Source organism: Phyllosticta citriasiana (assembly GCF_038021145.1).
Source record: "Phyllosticta citriasiana strain CBS 120426 chromosome Unknown IWZ02scaffold_1, whole genome shotgun sequence".
Taxonomy (NCBI): Eukaryota; Fungi; Ascomycota; class Dothideomycetes; order Botryosphaeriales; family Phyllostictaceae; genus Phyllosticta; species Phyllosticta citriasiana.
Window position 1 is genome coordinate 2,752,888 of NW_027117278.1, and position 27,308 is coordinate 2,780,195.

General features: G+C 53.7%; 11 protein-coding genes across 11 annotated transcripts; 6 read left to right on the forward strand and 5 right to left on the reverse strand.

The window, feature by feature from the left end:
• Positions 1 to 346: 346 nt before the first annotated feature.
• IWZ02DRAFT_473135 (DNA mismatch repair protein MutS) lies at positions 347 to 3,687 on the reverse strand. Its single transcript, XM_066768982.1, has 6 exons — positions 3,130 to 3,687; positions 2,974 to 3,084; positions 2,558 to 2,924; positions 1,091 to 2,514; positions 527 to 1,042; positions 347 to 485 (listed from the first exon to the last, which is right to left on the reverse strand). The coding sequence occupies exons 1-6, from the start codon at positions 3,545 to 3,547 to the stop codon at positions 406 to 408; spliced, it is 2,916 nt and encodes a 971-aa protein (XP_066627521.1). The 5' UTR covers positions 3,548 to 3,687; the 3' UTR covers positions 347 to 405.
• IWZ02DRAFT_440701 (uncharacterized protein) lies at positions 3,688 to 5,191 on the reverse strand. Its single transcript, XM_066766853.1, has 3 exons — positions 4,922 to 5,191; positions 4,739 to 4,870; positions 3,688 to 4,686 (listed from the first exon to the last, which is right to left on the reverse strand). Exons 1-3 carry the CDS (start codon positions 5,033 to 5,035, stop codon positions 3,844 to 3,846), a joined length of 1,089 nt encoding a protein of 362 aa, XP_066627522.1. The 5' UTR covers positions 5,036 to 5,191; the 3' UTR covers positions 3,688 to 3,843.
• A 1,104-nt stretch (positions 5,192 to 6,295) lies between these two features.
• Positions 6,296 to 8,833, forward strand: IWZ02DRAFT_440702 (Sas10 C-terminal domain-containing protein). The gene is made up of 2 exons (XM_066766854.1): positions 6,296 to 6,561; positions 6,615 to 8,833. Exons 1-2 carry the CDS (start codon positions 6,369 to 6,371, stop codon positions 8,360 to 8,362), a joined length of 1,941 nt encoding a protein of 646 aa, XP_066627523.1. The 5' UTR covers positions 6,296 to 6,368; the 3' UTR covers positions 8,363 to 8,833.
• Positions 8,834 to 8,904: 71 nt separating this feature from the next.
• On the forward strand, positions 8,905 to 10,419 carry IWZ02DRAFT_31270 (uncharacterized protein). The gene is made up of 2 exons (XM_066764088.1): positions 8,905 to 9,834; positions 10,168 to 10,419. Exons 1-2 carry the CDS (start codon positions 9,356 to 9,358, stop codon positions 10,385 to 10,387), a joined length of 699 nt encoding a protein of 232 aa, XP_066627524.1. The 5' UTR covers positions 8,905 to 9,355; the 3' UTR covers positions 10,388 to 10,419.
• Positions 10,420 to 10,774: 355 nt separating this feature from the next.
• On the forward strand, positions 10,775 to 11,704 carry IWZ02DRAFT_369841 (uncharacterized protein; the record flags this gene model as incomplete). Its single annotated transcript, XM_066764464.1, has 1 exon — positions 10,775 to 11,704. One exon carries the CDS (start codon positions 10,775 to 10,777, stop codon positions 11,702 to 11,704), a length of 930 nt encoding a protein of 309 aa, XP_066627525.1.
• A 215-nt stretch (positions 11,705 to 11,919) lies between these two features.
• On the reverse strand, positions 11,920 to 12,482 carry IWZ02DRAFT_486992 (magnesium transporter; the record flags this gene model as incomplete). The annotated part of the gene is made up of 3 exons (XM_066769316.1): positions 11,920 to 11,970; positions 12,041 to 12,335; positions 12,427 to 12,482. 3 exons carry the CDS (start codon positions 12,480 to 12,482, stop codon positions 11,920 to 11,922), a joined length of 402 nt encoding a protein of 133 aa, XP_066627526.1.
• A 102-nt stretch (positions 12,483 to 12,584) lies between these two features.
• Positions 12,585 to 14,038, reverse strand: IWZ02DRAFT_440713 (EF-1 guanine nucleotide exchange domain-containing protein). The gene is made up of 4 exons (XM_066766855.1): positions 13,909 to 14,038; positions 13,803 to 13,842; positions 13,221 to 13,597; positions 12,585 to 13,167 (listed from the first exon to the last, which is right to left on the reverse strand). The coding sequence occupies exons 1-4, from the start codon at positions 13,946 to 13,948 to the stop codon at positions 12,917 to 12,919; spliced, it is 708 nt and encodes a 235-aa protein (XP_066627527.1). The 5' UTR covers positions 13,949 to 14,038; the 3' UTR covers positions 12,585 to 12,916.
• A 71-nt stretch (positions 14,039 to 14,109) lies between these two features.
• IWZ02DRAFT_440714 (heat shock protein 78) lies at positions 14,110 to 17,094 on the forward strand. The gene has a single exon (XM_066766856.1). The coding sequence runs from the start codon at positions 14,288 to 14,290 to the stop codon at positions 16,655 to 16,657; it is 2,370 nt and encodes a 789-aa protein (XP_066627528.1). The 5' UTR covers positions 14,110 to 14,287; the 3' UTR covers positions 16,658 to 17,094.
• A 302-nt stretch (positions 17,095 to 17,396) lies between these two features.
• IWZ02DRAFT_31357 (fungal-specific transcription factor domain-containing protein) lies at positions 17,397 to 20,600 on the forward strand. Its single transcript, XM_066764098.1, has 3 exons — positions 17,397 to 17,635; positions 17,685 to 17,767; positions 17,824 to 20,600. Exons 1-3 carry the CDS (start codon positions 17,543 to 17,545, stop codon positions 20,294 to 20,296), a joined length of 2,649 nt encoding a protein of 882 aa, XP_066627529.1. The 5' UTR covers positions 17,397 to 17,542; the 3' UTR covers positions 20,297 to 20,600.
• Positions 20,601 to 23,964, forward strand: IWZ02DRAFT_505328 (uncharacterized protein; the record flags this gene model as incomplete). The annotated part of the gene is made up of 3 exons (XM_066770374.1): positions 20,601 to 21,915; positions 22,000 to 22,840; positions 23,891 to 23,964. Exons 1-3 carry the CDS (start codon positions 20,905 to 20,907, stop codon positions 23,962 to 23,964), a joined length of 1,926 nt encoding a protein of 641 aa, XP_066627530.1. The 5' UTR covers positions 20,601 to 20,904.
• A 1,204-nt stretch (positions 23,965 to 25,168) lies between these two features.
• IWZ02DRAFT_478761 (uncharacterized protein) lies at positions 25,169 to 27,192 on the reverse strand (the record flags this gene model as incomplete). Its single annotated transcript, XM_066769075.1, has 4 exons — positions 25,169 to 26,311; positions 26,449 to 26,607; positions 26,642 to 26,889; positions 27,081 to 27,192. 4 exons carry the CDS (start codon positions 27,190 to 27,192, stop codon positions 25,169 to 25,171), a joined length of 1,662 nt encoding a protein of 553 aa, XP_066627531.1.
• Between the last annotated feature and the right edge of the window lie 116 nt (positions 27,193 to 27,308).

Below are 27,308 nucleotides of genomic sequence, written 5' to 3' on the forward strand. Positions count from 1 at the left end.
AAGTCTTCATCTTTGACGACTGTGTCTTCGCTGAGAGCAAGAATACCCTCTCACTTTATTTTCGCGGAGGAAGCAGAGACGCGCAAGGGTCGCTGTCTCTCTCTTTGAGAGTTCGATTGAAATTGGAAAGATGCGGTCAAAGCATGCTGGCATCTTCCGTTATGATGGAACGATGACGTTGTGCACCACTAATGAGTTAAGACGTAGAATGTTGTATGTCACTGGTTTCTCTAACTCAGGTTTAAGAGCAAAAGCCTCAAGCTTATCAGTCACTCAGTCAAATAAAATTGTGGATGATGGGAGTGTAAGCGAAATGAGGGACAAAACCCCCCTTTCGAGCAAAACAGTATGTAGACACTCCTTCAAAGAATGTAGAAGAAGCAAAGAACGCTCTCGACAAACCACTCAGACAAAACACCTCAAGACAAACTCCCCGAGAAGCGCGAACTCGCAGTCTCCAGATCCCGCGAACTCATCGTGCCCGTCTGCTTCATTATCAGCACCTCGTCGAGAACACTACGCGCACTTCTGCCATCTCCACAGGCAGAATCATCGTTATTATCAAAATCCACTGCAAGAAACGCGCGTGCAACTCTCTCAGCCTCCTGCAACTCCTCCGCCTCTCCCTCCGGCATGACCGCAAAAGCCGCAACCAAATCCTCGCCCTTCATGGCAAGCAAAACGAGCTCTTCAGCGCGCTGCACCACCTCCTTACTGATGCCGTTGTTCTCTGCGCAGGCGGAACCAAATGATTGCGTGCTGCGGCCAGGACACAAGTTGTAGAGGTAGGTGATTTGGTCCTCGACGGTGGAGGCTTCTTCGTCCACGCGTACTTGCATGTGGGCGAATTGTAACTGTGGCGATGGTGCAAGGAAGCCACCTTCGAAGATATCGTGAAAGTGCGTCGCGGCAAGGACTTTGGGACAGGAGCGCGGTCCGCGGTCCAGTAGATGGACTAGGACGCCAGCCATGAGACCAGCGCCGTCGCTTGATTCTGTCCCTTTGCCGAACTCGTCAATGATGAGGAGGCTGCGGGGCGTAGCTAGCGAGAGAGCCACAGAGATTTGTTGCAAGTCGATCATGAAAGCGCTTTGGATCCGCGAGACGGACTCGCGGGTTGCGATTCGGGTGAGAATCTTGTCGGTCAGACCTATCTGTGCATACTCGGCAGGCACAAAACTACCAATGTGGGCCATGTAGACGATGAGAGCAACCTGCTTCATGTAGACGCTTTTGCCAGAGTAATTGGGACCCGTCATGATGAGCATGTTTGGTCCTTCCGACTCGTCAATCGAGCGACCATCAGGAGTGCTAAGGTCTGAGACCGATGCTGATGATCCATGTTCCTCCAATTCTGGCTCTACAAAGCCAGCGAGGTTTGTGCTGTTTGCAACGTAGGACGGGACCGTGAGCTCTTGCAATAGATGTCGTCCACCCTCAATTTTGACGACATTCTTTTCCGTGACCATTGGTTTTGTCAGCTTGTGCATTTGTGCCCCTTTGGCGAGCGCAAGGAGGACGTCGAGCTCAGCGCAAATATCCGATGCAGTCGCAAGGAGACCTTCGTATTCGAGGATTTCCTGGGCAAGTTCATGAGTGATTTCAATCTCCCTGTCGCATATCATGCCGTGAACATCTCCAAAGTGTTCATCCATCTCGCGCATTTTATTGTTTTTGAAATACACAATTTGTTCGCTGGTGAACATTGGCTCCCACGGCTCTTCAACAGATCCGTCATAAACACTGGTTCCAGAGACTGGATCGATTGGAACGGTGGTGAGGAATCCAATCTGAGGAAAGAAGATGACATTGATATTGGCTCCCAGGACTGCAGGAACTTCGTTTGCAATTGAAATCGCAACCTGTGACAAGAGATGTTCCATGCCGTCGTATGTGTTCTTCATGTTGTCAAGCCTTTCATCGACTCCGGGAAGGACGACAGTCCGGTGCTGTTCAGCAGACTGATCAAAATCAATGACTTCGCTGATCTTTTTTCCGACTTGACCAAGATCATAGCCATCGTATCTGTCGAATATCTTTCTGCAGATCGGAAGCATTTCCGCGCCATTCATCTCTTTGAATGCATCCATAATCTTCAACGCATGGTATGCAAACAAGCGGATTGTGGACCAAATTCCACTTGTGATGCCTGTTTTCTTGCCAGATCCTGTGTTGACGCCTTTTCGGAGGTTTACCATGACGACCCTCATGTTCCTTACCTTCTTCAGCATATTCGTCAGATTGTCCATGACCGGCCCATTATCTGGCCGCATGAAGACCGAGATAGAAAAGAGGCGTTGGTGGATGACATTCAAATCCGTACTCGGCCGAAGGAAATACTGTCGCAGCAAGGTTTTGCCTTGAGGAGTGCGAGCCAAATGGTGGAAAAGTCCATACACAGAAAGACCTTCCTTCGATCCGGAGCTAGCCTTTGTAGGACCCTGATTGTGGGAATGTGGGTGTGATTCTGATTGCACAATCTGCAGCGACAGCAATGTATTCATGTTCATGAACCTGGAGAGATTAGTTGGCGCGCTTGAAGATGTGACAGACTCACATGTGGCCTTCGAGGGTAAACATGACAATACGAGACACTCGAAACAAAGCGTTTCCCGTTGGATTCCCCGGGAGGAATGCAGCGGCCCTCCGCCGTTGCAAATAAGCCAAAACGGCTCCAGCGCAGCCCACGGTCACTTTGCAATCTATATCAACCCAACCCTCGAGCTGCAAGAGATTCTGTTGGCGGGCGATGTCGGTATCATTCACAATCTCCGCTGTTTGAATGTCTCCAGGCACGGTAAAGGTCACTTGCGGGCCTCTTTCGGAACCAATATTGAGATTGACTAGCTTGTTCTTCGCTCCTTCGTATGCAAACTCGGATGCTGGACGAATGTCGAGCATGAATGGAAGAGCGAATGGGTCATCTAGAGTAATCATGTTAGTATCTCATAGTGGAAATGGGAAGAAGCCTACTCGAGCCATCCACCGAGCTGCCTCTTCTGCGTTCTGGATCGAGTTGGTCCAAGACAGCATCGTCGACCCGAGTAGAGACAAGGACAACCGTAGGCTCAACATAGAGTTTGACTGGAGGGATCAGCTTCTGGTCTTCAATAGGTCAGACAAACTTACGTGCGTCGACAATATCGACACCACCAAGCCGGGCATCTTCCATGAAGTAGAGTTTCTCTTCGCGTGCAACGTAATATGCGCAACCAATTGTACACTTTTCTCGTACATCGACAGCCATGACAATTTCGCTAAGCATGTCCGATTCGGCTTCATCGTCGCTGGCTTCAATATTGGCCGGTGCAACTCTCGCGTCGCTCGATGTGGTTGATGGAGGGACCTGGGACGAACGCCATTGAACCGCACGCCCAGGTGCCTGTAATGGTCTGGAGGGTGCTCTGGGTAGAGATGATGTCGATACTGCAGAGCTTGAGATTCTGGGCCGTGCGGACGTTTGAGTTTCGCGACTTGAGTAGTGGCTGCTTGTACTCGGGGCGCTAGGGTTGGTTCTCCTGCGTTTGAATGCGCGCTTGGGAGGCATTTCGGCAGAGTTCCTGGCGCAAAGATTTCTTGGGGTCAGGTCAGTGAGGAAGATTGGAATTCGTGAGGTGAAAGTTGGTGCGCAGGCAACAGATCAGCTGAGACCCTGAACTTTGGAGGAAGGCGCGTCGACACAGTCAATACCAGCAAATTGTTTTCGCAATATTACGCTGCAAGATTACAACTGTAGTCGATTCTTTAATTCTCTCCGAAGCAGCCTATGCCGCCCTGCTCAAATGCTCGCCATTAATAGTTGATTACGCTAGCATCGCTTCAGCTGAGGCGGCCCAGTGTTTATTAGGCGGGCTGGCCTTTGCTGTCACCAAGGCCGTGCGTTTTGCCGTATTTCCAAGCTTTTCCATCCATGTCGGGCTGCACGAACAGCCATACTAGACTTGTGACCCAGCTGAATACCGTATCAATGAACCAGTTGTTCCTCGGGCTGCCAGCGAGCGAACTAGCGCGCATGGCTTTTCCTAGAAAGTTGGTCGCAATGAGATAGTAGCCCCTTTCCAACTCCTTGACTGCCGCAACAGCCACCTCATCTTCTGACTGCACTGAATCGCCCTCTTCCAAGAGTTCCGTGATGGGATGCTTGGTCTTGGCCTCTTCCACAAGTCCAGGGGAGGAAATGGTGCCAGGGCAGACGAGGTGGATCTTGATTTCAGGGGCAGCGACGCCGGTTGCATGATAACGGGCCCCGTTGTAGAATTGAACCTCTTCGTGAAGGGCATCAGACAGATTTCGCAGTGCGGCCTTGGCTGGGCTGTAGGGAGAGTAACCCGCAACACCAACAAAAGCAGCGATAGAAGAGGTCATGATAAAGTGACGCGCCGGGATGGTAGTGAGTGATTTTTTATCGACATCCTTCAAACCGCCCGAGTTGACCCAGGTTTTGAGCGTGGATTGGGCGAGAAACGCGGCGGCAAAATAGTTGATTTCCATTTGTTGCCGCAAAACATCGATAGAGGTGTCAATCAAGAACGCAGGTGTGGACATGCCAGCATTGGCCCACACAATGTCAGGTGGCTGGCCATGATTCCACTCGGTGACTTCGCGGATGATGCGATTGTTTTCCTCGGGCTTGGTGACGTCTGCGCTGATGTGATGGAATCGTTGCGTAGATTTCGCAGCAGCTCCCTGAGTAGAGACATGAGTTCAAATTTTACTTGATTGAGCGCGATCCACTTACGGAAATGTACTCCAAGGCAGACTCCAGATTATTCTTGTTTCGAGCGACAATGACGACATTTGCTCCCTTTTGGGCGAGAAGTTTTCCAAGTCCTCTGCCCATACCCTGGGAGCCTCCAGTGATGACAACCGTCTGCCAGAGAGATGAGCCGAAAGTCAGAAGAGGACCCGCTGAGAGGCATACCTTGCCGTCCACCTGAAAGTGGTTCTTTTTGCTGAAGAAGCCCGTGATGTCTAGAGCAAGGACTATAAAGAAAATTGAGAGGAGTACAAAGGCCCAGAATAAGCCCAGGGCCATTGTCAATCGTTGAGCTACGAGTTGTGGATGGGCATGGACGAGTTGATGGCTGTGTTCTTTCAGTCCGAGGTGTCACGAAGACGTTTGCAGGTGCTTGAGAAAGCGTAGTTACAGCTATCCTAGACGATTAAAAGGTGGAGAGGAGAGAAGGCGGAGCAAGGGCGGGAGCTTAAGGGTTTTATGGACCCGTAGTGGCCTGTGCGTCTGTTATGCCTCGCTTAGTAGACGGACCTAGGTAAGTAGGGTATACATTAATAGACGCGACTTATAGGGCTTATATTATCTAGTAAGCTATACTTAAGCTATACTACCTTCTATTATAAATTATTAAGTAGCTAATTTATAGGCTTAGGTATAGAGGCTATCTACTTAGTTAAATATTATTATACTACTACCCTAGTATATAGACTAACTAAGTAAGATAGCTACTATCTTACTTACTATACCTTTTTAGGGTAGCTAGTATAGTAGTATTAGTCCTACTACCTTATAGAGTTAGTAAGATTTATATCTACCTAGAGGTTAATAGTTTAAGTCCTAGTTAAACTACTCTTTATTATAGTTTCTAACTATTTATATTCTTAGATAGATTCTATAGTTAAAGTACTAGGCTTAAAGTACTAATTCTCTATATATACTTACTTAGATTAGTACTTTAATCCTACTATTATAAGACTAGCTTACTATAACTATTTATTACTATAAGAAAGGAGTTAACTTATATATCTATATATTAATCTTCTAATAATAGGAGCTATTTTTTAATTTAACTAGCTATAGTAGTTAAAGGTTTTAAATATAAGATTTAGTACTATAGGGGGTTAAATTAAGTAGTAATAATAGTATATTTAGAGTAGATATTAGATAAAACCTTAGTTTATAAGGTTTAATCTATAGAGGGCCTTTTATATATCCTTACCTATATATATAGCCCTATTTAGGTCCTAGTTAGTAGCTACTAGGCCCTATCTTAATCCCTAATCTCTAGTAGGGTCCGTAGGCGTTAGTATTATACTAGATAATTCTAGATAATCTAGAATAAGGTATATATACCTTATAAGTAAGGAACTTACTAAACTATTCTTTTAGTATAATATAAGGTATAAGGTAATAGAGTAGAGGTACGTATAGGAGGAACCTTAGACTAAAAGAACATGCCTAATAGATATAAGCGGACGCGTCGGGCGTAGCTAGCCCTAGTGCGTTTAAAGTTCCGACATTTAGGTCCGAGCGTTTCACCGCCTTGGATCAACTGGCAGAAATTACTTTTCGACGCGACATTTTGGCGGCGCATTACAACCCACACGTCTTGCACCACCCGCCATCGTCAGCCATGGCCAAGAAGAGAAAAGCTTCCGGCCAAGCATATGGCCCACCCAAGGCCCCGAAAGACGAAAAGACCAAGCTCAACATCAACACTTTTGAAGATGTCGCCGACTCCGAAGACGAATTCCACATCAACCGCGACAAAATTCTGTTGGACGAAGGCCCGGAGGCAAAGAGGCGCAGAAAATGGCAAGAACAAGGTGCGTCGGCCGGGTTGTTCAATCTCTGCTCGCGCGCTAATACTGGCCTACAGATCAATTTCTCGAGCCATCCGACGAAGAAGTCCTAGCCTACGATGACAAGTCGGAAGACGAAGACATGGTTGACGATTCCGACGAGGACCAAAACAGCGATGACCAGGAACCCGGCGAAGGCGACGAGGAAGAAAAGGAGGAGGCTTGGGGCAACTCAAAGCAAGACTACTACGATGCGGACAAGATTGAGACGGAGCAGGATGCGTTAGACGAAGAGAAGGAAGCCTTGCGCCTGCAGAAGAAGCAGTTGGAGGGTATGACGGAAGCCGATTACGGTTTCGACGAAGCCGACTGGGCTACGGGCGATCAAGATGACGCCGAGGAGGGCGACGGAGAAGTTGTAACGGAGAAGCTGCCCGAGTTGCAAGTCACCGACGACATGAGCCCCGCCGAACGCCTCAAGGCCCTCAAGACAAGATACCCGGAATTTGAGCCATTGTCAAAGGAGTTTTTGGATTTACAGCCCTTGCACAAGGAACTGGCGCTCGCAGCAGCTGCGGCCCAGCAGATGCAAAAGCAGAGGGCTGCCAGAATAACAGGCGACAAGGTTCTCAAGACTCCCGCAGCGATTGTCAAGTACAGGGCCCTTTCTGCTTATTTGGCGGCATTGACCATGTACTTTGCCCTCCTGACGTCTACATCGGCAAACGGCGAGAAGACGCTTGCACTCTCCCCGGTAGAGCTTCGAGATCACCCACTCATGGAAGGTCTGGTCCAGTGTAGGGAGCTGTGGAGCCAGGTGAAGGATATTTCCATCACAAACAAGATTGCTGACAGCGACACAAGCAATGAGCTCGAGGCCATTGAGGAAGAAGCCGACGCAGATGTTTCGTCTGTGGACGTTGCTGCAGCCAACGACGCCAAAGCCGCCAAATCCAAGAAGAAGAGCAAAGCGCAGCGTGCAGCAGAGGCCGCCCAAGCCGAAGCCGAAGCCAAGCGGGCAGAGCGTCTTCGCAAGACTGAGGAAGAGCTCGGTTCACTGTCTGCTCTCACAGACAAGTCGGCACTCAAGAAATCACGCAAAACTAAGCAGGCGCCCAAGCCTGAGGCTGCCGTGTTCGAAAACGAAGAAGATTCAGACTTTGGCGACGAGACTGAACTCACGGCCGAGCAACTGGCTGAAAAGCTTCGCAAGAGAAAGAGCTTGCGTTTCTACACCTCGCAAATCGCTCAAAAGGCCAACAAGCGCGACGCTGCCGGCAAAGACACTGGGGGAGATGCCGACATACCGTACAGGGAGCGTCTCAAGGACCGCCAGGCCAGACTCAATGCCGAAGCCGAGAGGCGTGGCAAGAAGAAGGCGGCACCAGAAGAAGAGCTTGGTGGTGATAGTGATGAAGAGGACAGGCGGCAGGCCAAGGAGATTCGCGACGAGGCGGCCGACTCGGAGGATGACTACTACGACATGGTAACCGCACGGTCAAAGCAAAAGAAGAGCGACAAGGCAGCAGCAGTAGCAGCATACTCGGAGGCCGCAAGAAAGGGAGCGCAAGTGGTTGAGACTGAAGAAGTCGGGCCAGATGGCAAGCGCAAGATCAGCTATGCCATTGCGAAGAACAAGGGTCTGACGCCGCACCGCAAGAAGGACGTGCGCAACCCGCGTGTCAAGAAGAAGAAGAAGTATGAGGAGAAGATGAAAAAGCTGGGCAGCAAGCGGCAATTGTACAAGGGCGGCGAGGGCAAGGGCGGTTACAAGGGAGAATTGACGGGTATCAAGAAGGGGTTGGTCAAGAGTATCAAGTTGTAGGTTGGCATTTTCAGGCGTCACGCATCTCAATACCACATTAAAGAAGATTATTCACCAGGACTGAACATTTCCAGACGCGCTCTGGAACAATCTGGCACGTTTCTCATGGCCATTATACAGCGAGTGGAACTCCTCGTCAAAATGCAGCATCAAAATTTGTACCATACTCAGCTCTTGCACACAGACACAGTATTTTGGCCTTGCACTGCCACCAGCCTCAGTATCCTCACGCCGCTCTCCTAGTTGGCCTCTGCTCGCCCTTTTAGCCCTGTTGTTCAGTTTGAGACGTGTTACCCCTTCAGTTCCACCTCCACGTTTCCCGTTCTAGTCCCTTGGCCACGTTGTGGGTCGCACTCACGCGGGACGAATTCACAAGGGCTGGCCAACACGATTACCCATATTACAGGATGTGTGTTCAGAGCTGTCGGCTATTCTGTTCTGAAAATGTTGCGCCAGAAATTTGGCGTCAGGTGAAACGAAGCAGTCGTGTCTGCCAACATGAACACAGTCTGGACTGAGAAATGGAAAAGGGATATCCTTGTGTCAAAATAAGGTTTGCTCTCATTTTCACAGCGCTACTTGCTCCAATATCGTCCCCACTCGCACAGCTAGATCTCGCAGCACACAGAAGCAGCACTGCACACAGAAGCAGCACTCCATACATACTCCATATCCCCCACAAATGATCTCACAGCCCACGACCTTCCCATGCAGACATCGTTAACATGCAGTGCCAGTCAACTGTCCGCTGACCGGCGCACCTGTCAAACGGCGTCTCGAAAGCGGCTGGGCCGTCCTAGCTAGCCTAACAAGCAGTTCCTGCGTCGTAGCTTTCAGCAGCGGGTGGATCCTTGTCTGCATAAGTTTGGCACCGTCGCTTCGCCTCGCATGCGGCTGCCACTCACCCCACGCCTGCCCAGGAAGTCGGTCGCGAGGTTACTCTGGCACATCTGAGATGATTCTCCTGGTTTGTCACTAACTAAGTATCCGTCAATGAGAAGCAGGTTGCTGTCTTTGTTGAGCGAAGATCAGAAGCGCCATCTGTATTGCGGCTGGAAAAGCAAAGAACAAAAGAACTTTGGCACTTTATGCAGGGCACGGCAGGGCAAGCAGAAGCAAGGCGAGCCGTCACATCCAGCGACAACCCGGCTAAGCACTCTGCCAAACGTCACACGCGGGCAGACAGCGACCTCGCGCCCTCGTGCCTTGCCCACCGGTCGGCACTGGCGAGTAGCAGGTAGCTGGCTCTTGTTGCACACAGCCGAGAAGAAGCTAATGCGTGGTCGGGGAAAGGGGGGAAAGGGAAACTTGCTGGAGCAGCCCACGACAGACGGAAGCTGCTTTTTCTTCGGTTGTGTTGAGGTGGTGGTGAGCTGCTGGTGTGAGACCAATACTGCTTTGTTCATGATCTTACAAAGTCTCGACGGGCCAAGGCCACAGCTTCCAAAGCGTTGTTTTCTGAGCTACTACAGGTGCGTCTATACGAGTTGCGCTTGTTCCCCTCTCCACCATCTCCACCATCTCTACCACGGGGTGTCCACCACTCTCCCCTTACTCTACCAATCACCCACGATCCTCTGCACTGCAAGACAGAGCACCCGACATCTTTGTGCAGTCATTCTCTGTCTCTCATTACCTCACCCAGCCCACCAACAAACCAGCCAATAGCTCTTGTGCGCCACAACCCCCGCTCAAGCTCGATGCTTTTGCTTTTGCTTTTGCATCCCTGCCACCAATGCATATACGCACGTTTTCCCCTGTCACGCAGTCTTCAGACCAAACGATCTCATCCTCCATGAGTACAGGTTGTTGAGGCTTGACCAGGTGCGAGTTGGCGCTCTTGCCAAAAACTCACAGCACGCAGCATACCTTCTTTACGCGCAGAGCAATATCTTGTCTCTCCCACCACCGCGCCGACCCCAGTATCTCAGAACCTCCTCTTTTACTTTTCTGCTGTATACCTTACGCAGGGCTCACGCTACCCAACTCAGCACCCCGAAGCTTTGGCAGGGGTCACAACCTTGAGCCAAAAGCCTGAACTCTCGCCCAGCCCCCCCCCCCCCCCCCCCCCCCCCCCCCAGACAACACTCCAATCGCAACACTAGGAGCCATTCCCAAACCCTCCGGCCGGCAGTCTCCAGGTTCCTAGGCTTGACTCAGGAATAAGGGAAAAAAGCGCACAGTCGGGTCGGTCTGGCTAGCCGCGTGCCGATTCCCGGAAGCCGGTACATGGAGAGCTGGACAACGATGCCGTGGACGAAGCAGAAGCACGACACGCTGCACCATCACCACCACTTGTTGCTTGTTGGCGAAGAGGCGCTTTCGACATCGGCGCACGCGTTTTCGCTTCCCCTCCCTTTTCCTCATTCTCACGGCTACAACACCAACGACAGCCAAACAAACACCATGATGATGGATGCTTTCGGCGACACACTGCTGCCTCTCCCGTTCACCTCCAGCACCACAATGCTGCTTCTCCCCCTCATCAGCCTCCTTCTTATCACGCCCTTCCTCATCTATACCACCTACCTCGACTACCGAGCCTTCCTCGCCCTCGGCGCCGGCGGCACCCCACACAACTTCGGCGGCTACCTGCGCATCAAACTGCTCTCCTTATTCTGCCTCTCGAACCCGCGCGTGCCAGCACCGCTGCCGCCCGACCTGCGACCAACGGGATACCTCGACGGCACCAAACTGCCGCTGCGCCGCGGTCCTCGGCCCGAAGTACGCGGCATCGCGCCGCACCGGCAAGTTTTGGACAAAATGGGTGCGAGCGAAGGCGGCGGCATCATCTTCGACTCGATGCTGGCGCGGCTACGTCGCATGGCGGGGCCGGAAGCGGGAAACGGGCTCGTGGAGGGGACGAGTTGTTTCGAGAAGCATGGGACGGGGCTGTTCAGTACGCGGCCGCTGACGCCGACGTGTCGCGGCGAGGTGTGCCATATCCATGCCAGCGATGGCAGTTTGCACCTCACGCTGTATCCGGGCGATGCGAAGGTGGTGATTGAGCGCGGGTGGGGCGAGAGACATCCGCTTGCGAGAGGCGGCTGGTTGACCAGGTTTGTGCCACAGCATTTCCTCATGGTGTATGCGCCGCGCGATGAGGCAGAGATGGACGTTGTGGAGCGCATTGTGAAGGCGAGCGTGTGGTGGGTTAGTGGTGTTAGTGTTGGTGGGACGAGTGTGGATGGGCGCGCCAGGTCTGAGACCGATGAGAGGGCCGTGGGTGTGGAGAGGCAGCAGGAGAGCCGCCGTGATGATGTTGCGAAGCAGATGGACGGCTTTTGTCTGGGTTGTCGCCGGAAGATGGACGGGGAGTCTTACAGTTCGTTTGGTTCATAGCAATTGGACATGAGATATTCGCTCCTGAGGTATCTCTAGAGCACTGTTTTTCGATGCCTCGACTCTCATACCATTCGCCATGGCCAATGCCTCGCGTTCTACTCTCCCACTCGACTCATCTCGCAACATATCAGAACCTACAGTCAGTCAGCAAACCACCCTTCCATCCGGATTCCCCGTCCACCTCCCATTCAACTTACCCCATAACCTCCCTATCAAAGCTTCCCACCACCCCTCACCCAATCCGCAAACTCCCTGCGCTTCTCCTATATCAAAAGTCAGCCAGCCCGACCCACCAAAACCCCAAACAAAAACAAGAACCAACAAAATACTCACCCTCCCATCCCAAAACCCCATCCGCTCCCCCGTAACCCACGCCCACGGGTTTCCCAGCGGCACCTCTCCCTTCCCCTGTGCTACCCCCTTGACTAACCTCCGCCTCGCCTGCTCGCGCTCGGCTGCGCCGGCCCAGCGCGCCCAGCGAATGGGCTTGAGCGCCGGTGACGCGGCGATGATGCCGATGCACGTCAGCAGCACGCTGAGGAGCGTTTCGCAGACGATGTCGAGCGGGAGCGAGGGTGTGGTGTGTGAGGTGGCGTAGAGGGTTGAGTGTTCGTGGGCGGAGTAGACGCTGTGTGGAAGGGAGAGGGTTAGTCTGGTGGTGTTTTGTTGGTTGGTTTGGGGGTTGGTGGGGAGGGGAGCGGAGGGGAGGGGAGGCGTACGCGTGTGTTAAGAAGAGGAGGCCGGTGATTGTGAGGAGGCTGGGTAGGATCGCCATGGTTGAGGTAGGTGGCGGTTGGCGGATTGACGTGGTGTCGTGAGGTGGTGAAGCGCTACCGAATGGGCGATGTTGCGGTGGTGGTATTTGATGGACGTCGGATGTGCCGTAGAGCGCCCAAGCTTCTTGCTGCCAAGCGACTTGACCGCCTGCCATCCCACAAATCAGCTCGCTCACATGGGCCACGCCTTGGACCCCGCTAACAAAAAGTCACTGATGTTTGATTATGGATAGGTAGTATTTGTGCCATCATTTATCTTTTTTTCGTTGTTGGCATCTATGAAATCACTCATGATCATCATTCCGTAAAAACCCAGAAACCCCTCATGAGCAAAAAGGTACTTGGTGTGACGCAACCAATGCTAAAAACCCTTAGGTTGGTACCCTTTGAGCTTGGCGAAGAATTCAAAACAAAGCAGTTCTACAAGACTGCCTTACAACTTCTGCATGGCAGCAATGTCGGTGGACTGGATGTATTCGCTCTGCTCCTCCTCCTCGTTGGGGCCGGTCTGAAGCTGCTCCTGGAGCTCGTCGAGAGAAACCTTCTCGTCCTCGACGACCAGGTTGATCCGGAGCATCTTGATACCGAAACCAACGGGGACGAGCTGGGAGGCACCCCAGACGAGACCGTCCTTCTCGATCGAACGAACCTCCTTCTCCATCTCGGCGAGATCGGTCTCGTCATCTGTCGAATTGGGTTAGAACAAGTAGAACAAAGGAGCGTACAAGGAAGCTTACCCCAGGGCTTGACGTCGAGGGTGACGATGGACTTGGCGGCGGGCTTGTCCTTGCCAGCCTTCTTCTTCCTGTATTCCTCGAGACGCTGCTCCCTGATTTTGACAGCCTCGGCGTCCTCCTCCTCGTCGTCAGAGCCGAAGAGGTCGACGTCGTCGTCGTCCTCCTTCTCGGGAGCACCGGCGGGGTTGACGGTGAGCTCGCTGGACTCGGGGCCGTAGGCAGTGGCAGCCTTGGAGGGGTCACCGGGGAGAGAGGAGAACTCGGGCTCAAAGGTGGCAATGTGCTTGTACCAGCGGTAGGCGTGGGGGAACTTCTCGACGGCGGGGGCCTCCTTCAGTTGCTTGAAGACGGCGACATCGGCCTGGGAGGGAGCGTAGCTGTTTGACAGTCAGCATGCTGCGACAAGTTCAATTGCGATTGTGAAATGGATTGAAGCAAGGACAGGGTCAGAGGTGCGCAAAGCGCTTGTTGTGGACTCATTTGCGGGGTCTTAAGCCGCTCATAAACACGGACCAATATTTCTCATCATTCAGGTCGAGGGACTTGAAAACAAGGGTGTGTCATGGGATGGACTGCACTTACCCGACAATGTAGCTGCGCGACTCGACCCAGTTGTTAAGGACTATGTTCAGGTGTCAGTCAAAGTTTGCGCGGGGCCATTTTCAGTAGCAGAGGCGCTCTGACGTACGGGTGAGGCCAGCGTCGGAGACAAAGTCGGTGAAACCCATTGTGAAATACGGAAGAGGTGAAGAGTGGTCGTTGGGGTATCAAGGAAGCAGGAATTGAAAAGTGGTGATGGTTAGAGAGGGGCAAGGTGTCGTTGGGTTTTGAGGGAAAAAACCCACCCGCAGCTTTGCACGGGCCTCGACCACGCCCGGAAAATCTGGTTGGCCCGTCCTCCGGCGCTACCGTGGCGCCAGCTCCCTGTGGCGCAGCTGTGGCGTGAAGAGAAGCTCTTCGAATGCTCCAGTGATGTCTATGACATTGTCACTCCCGACGCGGGAGAGATATATACGACCTGTACCTCGCATGCTGTATTGGCCAAATGAATTTCCTCGACTGCGAAAATGTTGACCACTCAAGCGAGATCCGCCGCAAGGCGCCTTTCCATTTCAGCTTTGGATGCTTCGAACGCGCTGCGTCCGCGCAACGCTCGATCTTTGGCGACAATATCCCAGCGAAAACCAACATGGGCAACCTCTGCGACCACACTCAGACCTACGTATGCCATAAGACACTACGCGAATGGCCGGCCACATCCTCCTGGCGGTACCCATCGGATGAACATGGGCGGTGGTGAGGAAAAGCCGGCATTGGAAGAGTATGGTGTCGATCTTACGCAAAAGGCAAAAGACGGAAAGTTGGACCCGGTGATTGGCAGGGACGCAGAGATACACAGGACTATCCAGGTGCTTTCGCGGAGGACAAAGAACAACCCAGTCTTGATTGGTGCTGCCGGTACCGGAAAGACGGCAGTGCTCGAGGGACTTGCACAGCGCATCGTCAGAGGAGATGTTCCCGAATCGATAAAGGAGAAGAGGGTGGTTTCTCTGGACTTGGGTTCGCTCATTGCGGGTGCCAAATTCAGAGGCGATTTTGAGGAGCGGTTGAAGAAGGTTTTGAAAGAGGTGGAAGAGGCCAAGGGTGGCGTCATTCTCTTCATTGACGAGTTGCACACCCTTCTCGGACTTGGCAAGGCAGAGGGCAGCATCGACGCCAGCAATTTGCTCAAGCCTGCGCTCTCTCGAGGCGAATTGCAATGCTGCGGCGCAACAACTCTCAACGAGTACAGGCAGATTGAAAAGGATGTCGCGCTCGCAAGAAGATTCCAGCCCATCCTCGTGGGTGAGCCTTCTGTTCAAGACACGATTTCGATTCTCCGCGGTATCAAGGAAAAGTATGAAGTCCACCACGGTGTACGCATTACAGACACGGCTCTCGTCGCCGCCGCAACCTACAGCAACCGATACATTACCGATCGCTTCCTTCCCGACAAGGCCATCGACCTGGTTGACGAAGCGGCCAGTGCTCTTCGTCTGCAGCAAGAAAGCAAGCCAGACGCCATTCAGGAGTTGGACAGGCAAATCATGACCATTCAAATTGAACTGGAGTCCTTGCGCAAAGAGGATGACGTTGTCAGCAAGGAGCGTCGGGAGAAGCTTGAAGAGTCGCTCAAGTCAAAGCAAGAGGAGTTGAAGAAGCTAAATGAGAAGTGGGAGCAGGAGCGCAGCCAAATCGAAAACATCAAGAGCATTAAGGAAAGCTTGGAGAGAGCCCGCGTTGAGCTCGAACAGTGCCAGCGCGAGGGCAACTTTGCCAAAGCCAGTGAGCTCCGCTACGCCACCATTCCCGAACTCGAAAAGAAGCTTCCCAAGGACGGTAGCGAAGGGCCAGACAAGACCCCTGACAGTCTGCTCCACGACTCGGTTACTGCCGACGACATTGCCAACGTCGTCAGCCGCAGCACCGGCATTCCGGTCAGCAAGCTCATGTCGGGAGAGATTGAGAAGCTCATCCACATGGAAGACACTCTTCGCCAGTCTGTCCGTGGACAAGACGAAGCATTGACTGCCGTTGCCAATGCTGTCCGCATGCAGCGCGCAGGTCTCAGCGGAGAGAACCGTCCTCTTGCCAGCTTCATGTTCCTCGGACCTACTGGTGTCGGAAAGACGGAGCTCTGCAAGAAGATGGCCGAGTTTTTGTTTTCGACCGAGCAGGCGGTCATTCGATTCGACATGTCCGAGTTCCAGGAAAAGCACACTGTCAGCAGACTCATTGGCAGCCCTGCCGGATATGTTGGTTACGACGACGCAGGGCAGCTCACGGAGGCAGTGAGGAGGAAGCCTTATGCGATTCTCTTGTTTGACGAGTTTGAAAAGGCCCACCGCGACATTTCTACGCTGCTACTGCAAGTCCTGGACGAGGGATTCCTCACAGATGCACAGGGTCACAGGGTCGACTTCCGCAACACCATCATTGTCCTGACATCCAACCTTGGCGCCGAAGTCATTGTCGGAGATAATGCAGTCACCAACGCAGAGACTGGCGAAATATCACCCGAGGTCAAGAAGTCGGTCATGGACGTTGTGCAGGCGAGCTACCCGCCCGAGTTCCTCAACCGCATCGACGAATTCATTCTCTTTAGGAGATTATCCAAGTCAGCGTTGAGGGACATTGTTGACATTCGCCTGAAGGAGCTTCAGAAGCGCCTGGAGGACCGGAGAATCACGCTCAAGGTTCCAGATGAGGTCAAGGAATGGTTGTGCGACCGCGGATACGACCCGCGGTACGGCGCGAGGCCCCTGAACCGGCTCATTTCCAAGCAAGTGGGCAACAGTCTCGCCGACAAGATTATTAGGGGCGAGGTCAGAAATAATTCGACGGCAGTCGTTGGCATCAACGAGGACCAGAGTGGCCTATATGTGGCAGCAGAGTAAGCAGTTGGATAGGGGAGTAGTAGGGTGGTCAGTGTGTAGGTTGATGGTCATGCGGGACGATTGAGATTTGGGCCAGAAGCAGGCGCACGTTCTCCACTATGCAGGGTGTAGGAATATGCATTGCAGGCGTTCAGGGACAAGGATTCGGGGGAATTTTGTATAGCCAAATGGGAAAGACTTCACTCTTAATTGATGACGTCTATTGCACCGAGACGTTCCGCTGTGTAGAAGGCCTGGCTTCGTGAGGCGCCCAGCGAATTGGGGGAAAGCCGTGATGCGGCTGGACGCGATGGAATAGGGAACGAGGAGTCCGTGTCAGAGGCTTGCGGTAAGCCCGCTCTTGACGCAAGCGACAAGGTCACGATAGAGGTTGGGGGTGTGCATGGTGGAAGAGACAAGCGGCTGCAGACAGAGTTGCAGTCGGGCCGACCTTCTCCACACAGGGAGGGGGCGTGGAGCGGGAGCCATGGGGCAAAGGCCGACAACAAGCAAAGCAAAAGGAATCGACTGCGGGGGTCCCACCAGCCCAGGGCACCTGCACCCACTTGACTTGGTTGCTCTTGCCAGTCAGCAGCAAGTCAATTCTCATTAGCAACCCCACAACTTACTTCAACACACCCACCCTAACTACCCCAACTATCCCAAAGCCATCCCTCCCGCGCCGTCTCCTCTCGCTCTTCCCATGGATCGTCTTTGTCGCCATCCCAGCTAGAACCATCGTCGTCGCCGCAGCCCATTGCAACACCGAGACACACTCACACACACACACACACAAACACATAGCGGCGCGCCGCTACGCGTCACCGCCTCGCTCGGCCTTCCTGCCCTAGCCCCAGCCAATCTGCCGGCTATCCTTCTGTCCGCCCGGACTCGTCCTCCACCACCATGCCCGCCGTCGACAAGTCCCACTCCCAGCGCAAACCGCCCAGGCGACATGTCACCACCGCCTGTCTAGCCTGTCGCGAGTCCAAAATCAAGGCTTGACTCACGGAGCCTTGCTGCCCGGACAACAGCTAACCGTTCCTAGTGCGACGGCGGCCAGCCCAGCTGTGAAAAGTGCAAGACAAAGGGGAGAGAGTGCAAGTATTCGCAAGATGAGGACAAGAGAAGGTATGTCTCCACGTGCTCAACACTTTCTTGATTGGGAAATAATTCTCGTCGTACAGAGTCTCGTTGCGTAACGCCATTGAAATCCTGTCAGCGCGCGTCGACCACCTGAGCCAGCACATTATTTCCAATGGCCTCCAATTGCCACCCATGGAGCCCGAGGCCCAAGCGAGCCTTTCTCGCATCCTCGAGGTCCTGCGCTTGCCTGCCGCCAAATCAGCTGCCCTGAAGCCGCCGGTCCCATCAGGCCTAGAAACTTCCCCAGAACGTGGACCGCCTTCTTTGGACTTCGCGCCCGCTGGTTTTGACTGGAATTTTCTCGACACTCACCAATGGCCCGCGCCGTTTGGAGAGAATGGCAACCCGCACTCGGGATTCACGTCCAGCGTCGACCCCTCGGCCATTACGAGAGCGCCCATGGTCGAACAGCTCGCTGCCGCCGCAAACAACATGACTTCGCCACAGACGACTCAGTCGTACGTTTCGCCTTCGAGGGCTCAATCTTTAACCACGCCACCCGCTGTGGTGACCATGACGACTCCATCGACCCAGAGTGTGCCAGCATTGGAGCACAGTGGACCGATGGACAATTCGGCCGACGACAGCGATGATGAAAGCGAAGACGAGCTGATTAAGCAAATATCCACCCGAATGGGCTCCCTGCAGCTTGCCCCAGATGGTCACCTGCGCTATTATGGTGCCACTTCCAACATTTTGTGCGACTTTCCCGACACCGACCATACCCAGACCAGGCGAACTGTCCGCAGAGATGGTCGAGATGTTCTCGAAGCTGCCAACTTGGACAAGACCGTGGATCCATCTATCGAAGAACATCTCATCAGTCTCTACTTTGCTTGGCAGGAGCCATTCTTCCATGTTGTCGACGAAAAAATGTATCGCATTGGAAAGCAAGAGTGGCGCGAAGAGAAGAAGGACGTTGCCTACTATTCGGAGGTTCTCACAAACGCCATGTGCGCGGCAGGCGCCGCGTTTGATGCTCGCTACCACCCAAATTTCGTGACTTGGCCGAAATCTCTGTCCGACTATTTTGCAGATCGAGCAAAGGCGTTGTTGGAACTGGAGATGGACAGCCCCTGTATTGCGACAGTGCAGGCCTTGGTCATTCTTGGGAGTCACGAAATGGCTTGCAAGAGGGACGCGCGTGGCTGGCTTTACAGCGGAATGGCTATGCGCCTGGCCTTTGACCTCGGCCTCCATCTGGACATGTCTTCATACGTAAGACAGGGTAAAATTAGCTCGACTGAAGCCGAGATTCGCCGCGTGACTTTTTGGGGAGCCTACATTGTCGACCATCTCTCTGGCTTTTACTACGGACGACCAGTTCGTATCAACAATGGCGACATTTCCGTAGCCAAGCCGACTTCCGATCCATCTTCGGCCATAATGAGTGCGTGGGTACCGTACGGATTGCACACTCCAATGGCCTCGGACCCTTCCATGATGTTTCAGGTGCCACTGGAGCTAGTCTCGCGAGCTACGGTCGAGTTGTGCGAAATCATGGAGCCTCTTGGCCACGTCCTCTATGGAGTCTCCAACATTTCTCGACAGGATCTCCACCTCCTTTCTTACAAGGTCACTGGACAAATATTTGAATGGAAAGCCAATCTGCAGCCTCTTCTTCAAGTCGACTACCAGGACACCAACACTGCCTATCTTCCTCAAGTTTTGCTTCTTCATATGCTCTACCACCAGTTTATCATCTACATTCACCGGCCGTACGTCTCCAAAACCTACATTCAGCCATCTCCGCCTCAGGGTCCTGGCCATATGCACGCACAGCAAATGTGCATTGAAAGCGCAACTGCCATTGTGGACCTCCTGCGTCTGTATGAGCAACGCTACACGTTCCGCCGCATGAACATTCAGGCCGTGTCAATTATCTTTACCACCTCCCTAATCCTCATATTTCTCATTTGCTCCAAGCAGCGCGGCTCGCCTCCTCCCGTAACAGCAAGCTCTCCCTCGACTGCCAATGCTACTGAAAACGCCGTCGCATATCTCAGCGTCTGCTTCCGCGCTCTCGAGGATCTCACGCAGAGCTACGACAGTGCGCGCAGAACACGCGAGTTCCTTGTCGCCCTCCAACAACGCTGGCAAAAACAAGCATGCAACCACGGTGGCAAACGTGGACTCAAAGACCGCTCTACTGCCGCATCGCCTCGACATGAAAAGAAACGGCCACGAGCCAGCACCTGTGACGTCGCGAGCTTGACGGCTGCAGCTGGTGGATCTCAGGGAACCGGACTCATATCCGCCAACGGCAACACTACACGACACAATTCGCTCATCGGTACTGCAGCCGTAGCGAAGGGGGTTAGTGGTGTTGTCGGCTCGGTCCCGAACAACCACGGTGACTTGGAGGAGTTTGACTATGCTGGTTTCGGCGGCCCCGATTTTGCGGCTGCAGCATCGGCGAGAGAACAACAATACCATAGCCCGGACTCGTTGGGAGAAGACTTGTTAGCGCAACTGTGCTCCATTGGACCTGCGGGGTCGGTCACGTTTCCTTGAAGTTGTTGATGGAAGCGGCAATTTTTCCCCGTCGACGGCTCGCGTGATGCGAGCAAGGGTCCCCGCCTCCATCGTCATTTGTGGCTTTACCAACAGCGCAGCGCTTGAGGCATTACGGCTGGCAAAACATAATGCCGCCGGGACTCGTGTCGGGCTCTGGTTCGAAGGAACCGGATCATGTTCCCGATTCAGTGACGAACGAAGAGGCAGAGGAGCGCATCTGAAAGACTGGTATGTGTGCGATTCTGCCCAAGCCATTTGGATCTTTATTATTTGAAGGTCATGTTTTGTAGCAAGTTTCATATTTTTGTGGGGGTAGCCGGGTGTGGTGTTTTCATGTAGTGTGCGATCCATTTGGATGGCGCGTGTCAACAATAAAAGTTCGGTCTGGATTCAAGCAATCTCTGTCTAATTATTGTGCTGCAGGTCTGGACGCTTTGGCAATTTGGAAAGCGTCTTTCAGAAGTTCATCGTCGCTTCCGCTCGTTTGCTGTTTTGCTTTGCCATGTGGCAGCCGGCGCGGGCGAATCCGCTGAGCATGTTCATTCTTCCAACCTATCCACACGTCGCCAAATTTCGCAGCCACCAGCTCGGTCAAACAATTATCAATGTTGCATCGGATGTCACTCATACCCCTATACATCTTTTTCATTCTGGCCGCCGTACCGCTCGCCCGACCCTATCCACTCTCTACGCAGCCAACACCAGACGCCACAGCCCCTGAAATCGCAACGACCACACACGAAGAGATCCCGCGCTGCCCGGCCGGGCCCGGCAACGGCGACCTGTACGGGCTGGGGATCCGGCTGGGCATCTATCTGCAATGGCTGGCGAGCCACATCACGCACACGGTGTCGCCGGCGAGCGCGGCCGCCACGCACGACGCGAATTCCGTCTTTTTGCTCGCCATTCTGATTGCCCTGACGACGGGCACGGCGCGCCGGAGCAAGTGGATCCGCGCCGAGGAAGCATACATTGTGCTGCTCGTCGCGTGGGGCTTTGTCGGGACCGTCGTCGGCGTCGCGGGCGTGCGGTTGAGGGGCTTGGAGGGTAGCAGTGTGTGCGGATGGGTGTGGGTCAAGAAGAGGCTTTGTGACTGGATCAGGAAGAGACGAGCACGCGGGAAGAGCAAAGAAAAGACAAAGGGTTCGCCGCATGGGGAGGGTCGGCTGGCCAGCTTCCGTCGCTGGACACGCACGATGAGGCTGTCGGAAATGAAGACTCACTCACGTCGTCGACGCAAGCGCGTCCTGCGCCTCACGCTGGGTGCCGCCTCGGTCGTCAAGCACCCCAGCTTTTCGTGGGCTGGCGTCTTCTGGCGCAGCAGCATCCTGTCGTATCTGGCAGCGCTCAACGCGTGGGTGTGGTGGTCGGGCGTCGAAGAGTGGCAGCTGAGCCGCGCGCGCGGCGCCGGCGGCGGCAAGGCGTTTGCGCAGGCGCCGACGTGGGCCTCCGACGGTTGCGTCCATGTCGTCTTCTTTTTTGGCGCGCATGCCCTGGAGCAGGGCGCCCTCATGCGCGTGCTGCGCGTCGTCTCGCTCGTCCTCGCCGTGCCGGCGCTGGTCTTCAGCGTTGCGATTGCGCTCGTCGCCGCCGTCTTGTTGAGGTTTGTCGTCCAGGTTCTGCTGCTTGCCGCGAGGCACAAAGTCGAGGCGTAGAGCGTCCTTGCTCGCGGCCTTGTGGCGCGCTCTCTGGGCCGGCAGACTGAAGGCGACGACTTCATTACGTCTTTGTCTTTGAGAAACACGGAAGACACGCCGACTCGACGACACCCCTTCTCCTGGCTCCATCTTCTCCGCCGCCCTACCAAGTCAGCCTCGTCCAAACCAGTAAAGACGCAAGCGCGCTCCAAACCCAAATCCAAATCGGGACAGCGATCCGCGCCGGCCCACACCGAAAACGACAACGACAACGTCCCCAAACCCCTGCGCCGTGTCCGCCGCTCTTCCTCATGGTCGCTCGCCGCCGCCTCGTCGGCTGTGGGCAAGCCGTTCCTCCTCGGCGTCCGTGACGTCGTGACGCAGTGGTTTGTAAGGAAGGAGGCGGAGCAGTTGAGGATGGGGCGGGAGCGGGAGGATGAGGATGAGCAAAGACAGCAGCGTGGAGAGGAAGAGCGCGGACAAGATCTGGCGGTGGTTTGGAAGCCGTTTATGACGCTCATGATGAACAGAGGCGAAGGCGAGGGCGAGGTCAAGGGTGAGGAGAGCAACAGCAGCGCCTCACACGCGGCCACCATCAGCGCCTCGTCGAACCAAAACCACCGTCACTGCAAACACTCAACCAAACCCAAACCCGAACCTCGTCATTATCATCATCACCACCATCCCGACCCTCTCCCCCACCACCACACCATTCACTTCCTCCCCCAAATCCTGCACATCCTCCCCCTCGCCGCCTTCATCATCTCCATCGAAGCCTCGCTGCGCCTCGCCCGCCTGACCGCCGTCAACGACCTCTCGAGCATCGGCCAGCTCATCCCGTTCATCATCGGTCTGGCGTCGTTTGCCGCCAGTCTGCGCGAGGTCATGCTCGTCGTGTATAGGCGTCAGCATCCTGATTGGCGTGATTGGGCGTGGGAGGTTCGGACGGGTGGAGGAGGGCCAGGGGGAGCGCCGTGGGGAGGGTTTGGTGTTGGGGCGAGGGTTTTGAGACCGAGGAGGACGGGGGATGGTGAGGGTGTGTCGGCATTGTCGTTGCGGCGGTTGGCGGGCGCTGCGGGGAAAGGAAAGGGGAAGGGCAAGAAAAGGCGGAGGAGGAGTGCGAGTAGAGCGAGCGAGTTGTCTTGATGGCTGCCGAGTTTGCGGCCTGTTTGTCTGTCTGTCTGCCTGGTTTCTTCTTATCATCATCCTCCACTCTATCCAATTCGACTGAGTCCTTCTCCTTCTCCTCCATCTCCTTCCCTTCCTCTCTCAGTGCCACATTCATCTACTCAACTGCGCACCCACCTACCTACCGCAAGCGCAAGGACCCAGACTGGAAAGCTTCAGGTACAGGACGCCGAGGTGTCTGTACACCTGCCTGATTGGATAGTGTAAATCTCTTATAACTTCAAACGTGGTGCATGATGTTGCTATGCAGCCTGCTGAGCGCGCTTTTTCCCTTTTCCTTTTTCGCCGAAAGGGGTAATCGTGGTGTAACTTCGAACGTAGCAGTGGCTCTCACCTCTGTCCTGAGCGTACTCTTTTCCTTTCGCCGAAAAGGGTAATCATATTATAACTTCAAACGTAGTAGTGGATTTCACCTCTGTCCTTAGAGGTCTTCTGAGCCAGCTCCCAAAACACTCACTGCTCTGGGTACCTCCCTAGGCAGGCTCCGAACCACGCTGTCCCAGTCGCCGAAAGAGGTAATCGTGTTGTAATTTCAAACGTAGCATTAGCTCTCACCCCTGGCCCGGGAAGTTCTCAGCGCAACGTCCGTTCGCCCAAAGAGGTAATCGCCTTTCGCAACTTCAAACGTAGCAATGGCTCTCAGCTCTACTACCCTCAAGACTTCTCAGCTCTACCCTCAAGACTTCTCAGCTTAAAGCCTGTTGGCCCAAAGAGGCAATCATGCCGCAACTTCGAACGTAGTAGTTGCTCTCACCTCTATTCTTAGTCAGACCTGGTACTGAGTATGGACACTTTTACCTTTCGCCGAAAAGGGCAATCGTGTCGCAACTTCCAACGTAGCAGTAACTTTCACCTCAGGTCTGCCCTCAGAAGTTTTGAGCGCGGCGCTCAGAGCAATGCTGCATTTGCCCAAACAGGCAATCGCCCTTTGTAACTTCGGACGTAGCAGTGGCTCTCACCTCTGCCCTCAGAAGTATTGAACTGCTCTTGGTACACATGGACGCGGTCCTCAGGGCAATGTTGCACCTGCCCAGAGAGGACATCGTATTGCAACTTTAAACTTAGTGAGAGATGTTCTCTCACAGCCTGCTGAGCACGCCTTTCTCTTGCTGCCGAGATAGGCAATCGGAGATGACTGCCGGTTGGCCGGCATGGCGCGAGAGAGAGAGAGCGAGTAGGAGAGTCAGAAAGCAATGGAGAGGTGCATGGTGGAAGTCAAACACGTGCATGAAGACGGGGAATGAGTAAGACAACATGTGAGGTTGAAGCGTCAGTCACGTCCTGAAAAGAAAAGCAGTGGGTGGTTTGATTCGATTTGGATGTGGGATTGGGAATGGGGCGGACGCCCGCTGTGTGTTTGTTTGAGCGCATTGCGCATCAGCGAGACACTTCTGCAACTAACTAATCTAGTAGGACTTTGACCCGAGGAATTCGTTGTCATGGTGCTGCGTAGGAAGGCCGTTGGCCGAGAAGTCACCTATTGTGGTGGCGCGTAGTAGGGGTTTTCTGCTTCATACTGACTGACTGTCCTGTCCCTCAAATTACCTAGCGCGGCTGGCTTTGTGACGGCTCAGTGGTAGTTGGTGTGGTAGAAGGAATGCGCGTCTTCTCGTCGTCCGTTTTTTGTATGGCTGATTACAACAAGGAAGATAGGTAGGACTGTCAATCAACAAATTATCAAATGAGTGCAATGGATTAAAATGGTTTTGACTGTTCTGTCTTTTTGTGACTGAGAAGCCGGTATGGTCGTGGCCGGGAAGCCGCTTGTCTGTTGACGCTCGCCGTTTATCGAAAAATGCTTTTGGCGTTTTGTGTTGACGTGCTCCGGGCTGAAGCTTCCTATGGTGGTGTTGGACTATTCAGGCTCATATTCTTCTCCATCACCACCATGATCACCACCACAGACCCTGTCGTCGACTATGGGAGCATCACCGGCGTTGGCCCACACAGCGTCGACAAAACTATCGACTCGTCGTTTATACTTGATCCGACACGGAAACTGGTTGACGCGGACACAGGACTCCAACGTCAAAGGGGATTTGAATCACCCGAAAGGGCCCTCTTCTCCTTCGAAAAGGCGTCTCAATTTGTACTTGAAGACGGCGTCTAAGCGATTGGCAATCTGGAGCTGGATCTCGGACCACTTGTCAGGGCGTGATGGTCCACACACCCGGAGCGTATCGCCGTTTTCGAAAATCAAATCGAATGAGAGGAATTGGACGCGCAGCTTGACCAAGTTGAGCTGCATCCGCACGGCGTCAAGGAAGTCCTCCTCATAGTCGAAGATTCGTGGGTCGGCGTGACAGGGGACCGTCTCGTTGCTTTGGGGGAGGCGCAGCCCTTTGGGCTCCAGGAAGGATTTGACGTGTCTCTGGAGTCGTCTCGTGTGTGTCGTCTCATCCGGATCGAGGCACAGCTTGTAGTTATGGGGGGCCATCTCTACGGGCAATGGCTGCTTGAGCGCTCCGGGGCTTTTGGGGACAACCATCCACCAAGGAACTGCAGGAAAGGGGATCAAAAAACGCTGGAAGGAGCAAGCGGACTGGAACTCGGATTCCCACAGCCCGTCGGTTCGCACGACATGAATCAGTCTGCGCAGAACCAAGTACGCCCTGTTATATTCCTCAAAAGGCTGTTCGCCAAAAGCTTCGAGCGGGCCCCATGCCGGCTGGTCGACTTGTGTTACTTGGTGGACACTCGGGATTCGCAGACCCGTGCATTTGGCGAACTCGTCATTGGCAGCGTTTTGGAACCGGGCCTTCTCTTCTGTGGTGGCGCGGCTGAAAGCATCGCTTGTGCAGTGGACGAGGTAGCGCAAAAGTGAGGCCAGGAACCTATCCTGGCGAAGTCCTTTGCGGTTAAGGTTTCGGCACCGAGTCTTTTTGTAGTCATACTCTCTGTCTTCGTTCTCGGCGTCTAGCGGCTTATGGTACTTATCAACTATCTCCTCCAAGAGTAACGGAAACAAGTCATCAAGTTCGGTGGCGCTTTTCAAAATTTCAGTGACCTCTTCAAACTTTGTGTTCAAGCTGCCGTGCTGTTTCCAGACGCGAAAGCGTCGAGGATGGGATATGACAGCATAAACTGACGAAAGGCAGCCTGGTCGGTGAAGAGCAGGTAGGCGGCCAACGACACCTCGTTCTCGTAACATTCGAATCGGCGGGTCAAGTTTCCGGTTTTTATGCGGCTGTATGGCATGGTAACGTCTTCATTGTTGCAAAGACTGTATCCCGAGGTGTAGAGCATTCCCCAACTATGCTTGTGCATCTCGAAGAACGTCAGCTTAAGCGCAGAAGAAAGCTGCTGCAGTTTTGGTGCACTTACTAGGATGAACTCGCGGCGCGCCGGATCCGTCGTTGTCTCGAAGGGAACTGTGTCTTCCATGTTGCCGGACAGGATAGACGTTGGCTTACCCTGCGGGATGATGTTAGCTTTGACAAAAGCTGACAGGTGGTAAAGACAAGTCAGAGCGCCAAACCACACCTGCAAAGTACAGTCCTTCAGAGGATGAACTCACCAATCGAGTTGGCAGGTTGCGGATGGGCGCGGATTGGAGCGCGGGGCCGCGACCTGGGCGAGAATTCGTTCCGATGGCTGAAAGGACATAAATGTTGCGGAGAGAGAAGAGGAGACTGTAAATTGGTGGGGTGAGGCAATCGAAATGGTTTGTGCCGACGGGGATATGGAGTTGGCGGTCGTCGTGCAGCGCCCAAATACAGCAAGTAGCCGGGACCGTTGCATGACAGCGGCTCGGCCCGCCTTCCGCTAAACGTCAACCAACCTACCTTTCTTAGACCTCAGTTCCTCGCATTGCCGTCGATCGCAATTCTTCTGATGCCTTAAGTCTCAGGCGCCCAGATATGTCGTTATTTAGTTACAAATGCCCAACTTCCACTTCATGGCCTGACATCTCAGGCCGCAATCATTATGCAGGCGTGAAGTTGTCTCCATCTTACTAGCCGCCATGCGGATTCGGGCTTTGGTTTGCTGTAAGTCAACATTCACCTCAAAGAAAATCATGTAGGCATAGGCTTCATGGCTTCTACGGATAACAAATAACGGCTCCATGGGCGACTTCGCAGACTGGCGCTGTCTATTTGGCTAGTCTACTTTGCTATCTCTTCTGAAAGTTCCGCGGGTAGGCAGACTGAGGAATCTGTCGCCCATCAATGTTCAATCAGGTC

Bases quoted from the DNA above. Each gene is read 5' to 3' on its own strand.
- IWZ02DRAFT_440714 (XM_066766856.1), top strand. From the start codon at position 14,288: ATGTTGACCACTCAAGCGAGATCCGCCGCAAGGCGCCTTTCCATTTCA.
- IWZ02DRAFT_31270 (XM_066764088.1), top strand. From the start codon at position 9,356: ATGAGAAGCAGGTTGCTGTCTTTGTTGAGCGAAGATCAGAAGCGCCAT. The intron at 9,835-10,167 runs GTGCGTCTATAC...CCATGAGTACAG, and splicing joins TGTTTTCTGAGCTACTACAG to GTTGTTGAGGCTTGACCAGG.
- IWZ02DRAFT_440701 (XM_066766853.1), bottom strand. From the start codon at position 5,035: ATGGCCCTGGGCTTATTCTGGGCCTTTGTACTCCTCTCAATTTTCTTT. The intron at 4,871-4,921 runs GTATGCCTCTCA...TCTCTCTGGCAG, and splicing joins ACTTTCAGGTGGACGGCAAG to ACGGTTGTCATCACTGGAGG. The intron at 4,687-4,738 runs GTAAGTGGATCG...GTCTCTACTCAG, and splicing joins CTGCCTTGGAGTACATTTCC to GGAGCTGCTGCGAAATCTAC.
- IWZ02DRAFT_473135 (XM_066768982.1), bottom strand. From the start codon at position 3,547: ATGCCTCCCAAGCGCGCATTCAAACGCAGGAGAACCAACCCTAGCGCC. The intron at 3,085-3,129 runs GTAAGTTTGTCT...TGATCCCTCCAG, and splicing joins TGTCGATATTGTCGACGCAC to TCAAACTCTATGTTGAGCCT. The intron at 1,043-1,090 runs GCGCTTTCATGA...CTCTCTCGCTAG, and splicing joins GTCCGTCTCGCGGATCCAAA to CTACGCCCCGCAGCCTCCTC.
- IWZ02DRAFT_440702 (XM_066766854.1), top strand. From the start codon at position 6,369: ATGGCCAAGAAGAGAAAAGCTTCCGGCCAAGCATATGGCCCACCCAAG. The intron at 6,562-6,614 runs GTGCGTCGGCCG...ACTGGCCTACAG, and splicing joins CAGAAAATGGCAAGAACAAG to ATCAATTTCTCGAGCCATCC.
- IWZ02DRAFT_440713 (XM_066766855.1), bottom strand. From the start codon at position 13,948: ATGGGTTTCACCGACTTTGTCTCCGACGCTGGCCTCACCC. The intron at 13,843-13,908 runs GTACGTCAGAGC...ACCTGAACATAG, and splicing joins CTCCGACGCTGGCCTCACCC to TCCTTAACAACTGGGTCGAG. The intron at 13,598-13,802 runs GTAAGTGCAGTC...ACTGTCAAACAG, and splicing joins TCGCGCAGCTACATTGTCGG to CTACGCTCCCTCCCAGGCCG.
- IWZ02DRAFT_31357 (XM_066764098.1), top strand. From the start codon at position 17,543: ATGCCCGCCGTCGACAAGTCCCACTCCCAGCGCAAACCGCCCAGGCGA. The intron at 17,636-17,684 runs GCTTGACTCACG...AACCGTTCCTAG, and splicing joins GTCGCGAGTCCAAAATCAAG to TGCGACGGCGGCCAGCCCAG. The intron at 17,768-17,823 runs GTATGTCTCCAC...CTCGTCGTACAG, and splicing joins CAAGATGAGGACAAGAGAAG to AGTCTCGTTGCGTAACGCCA.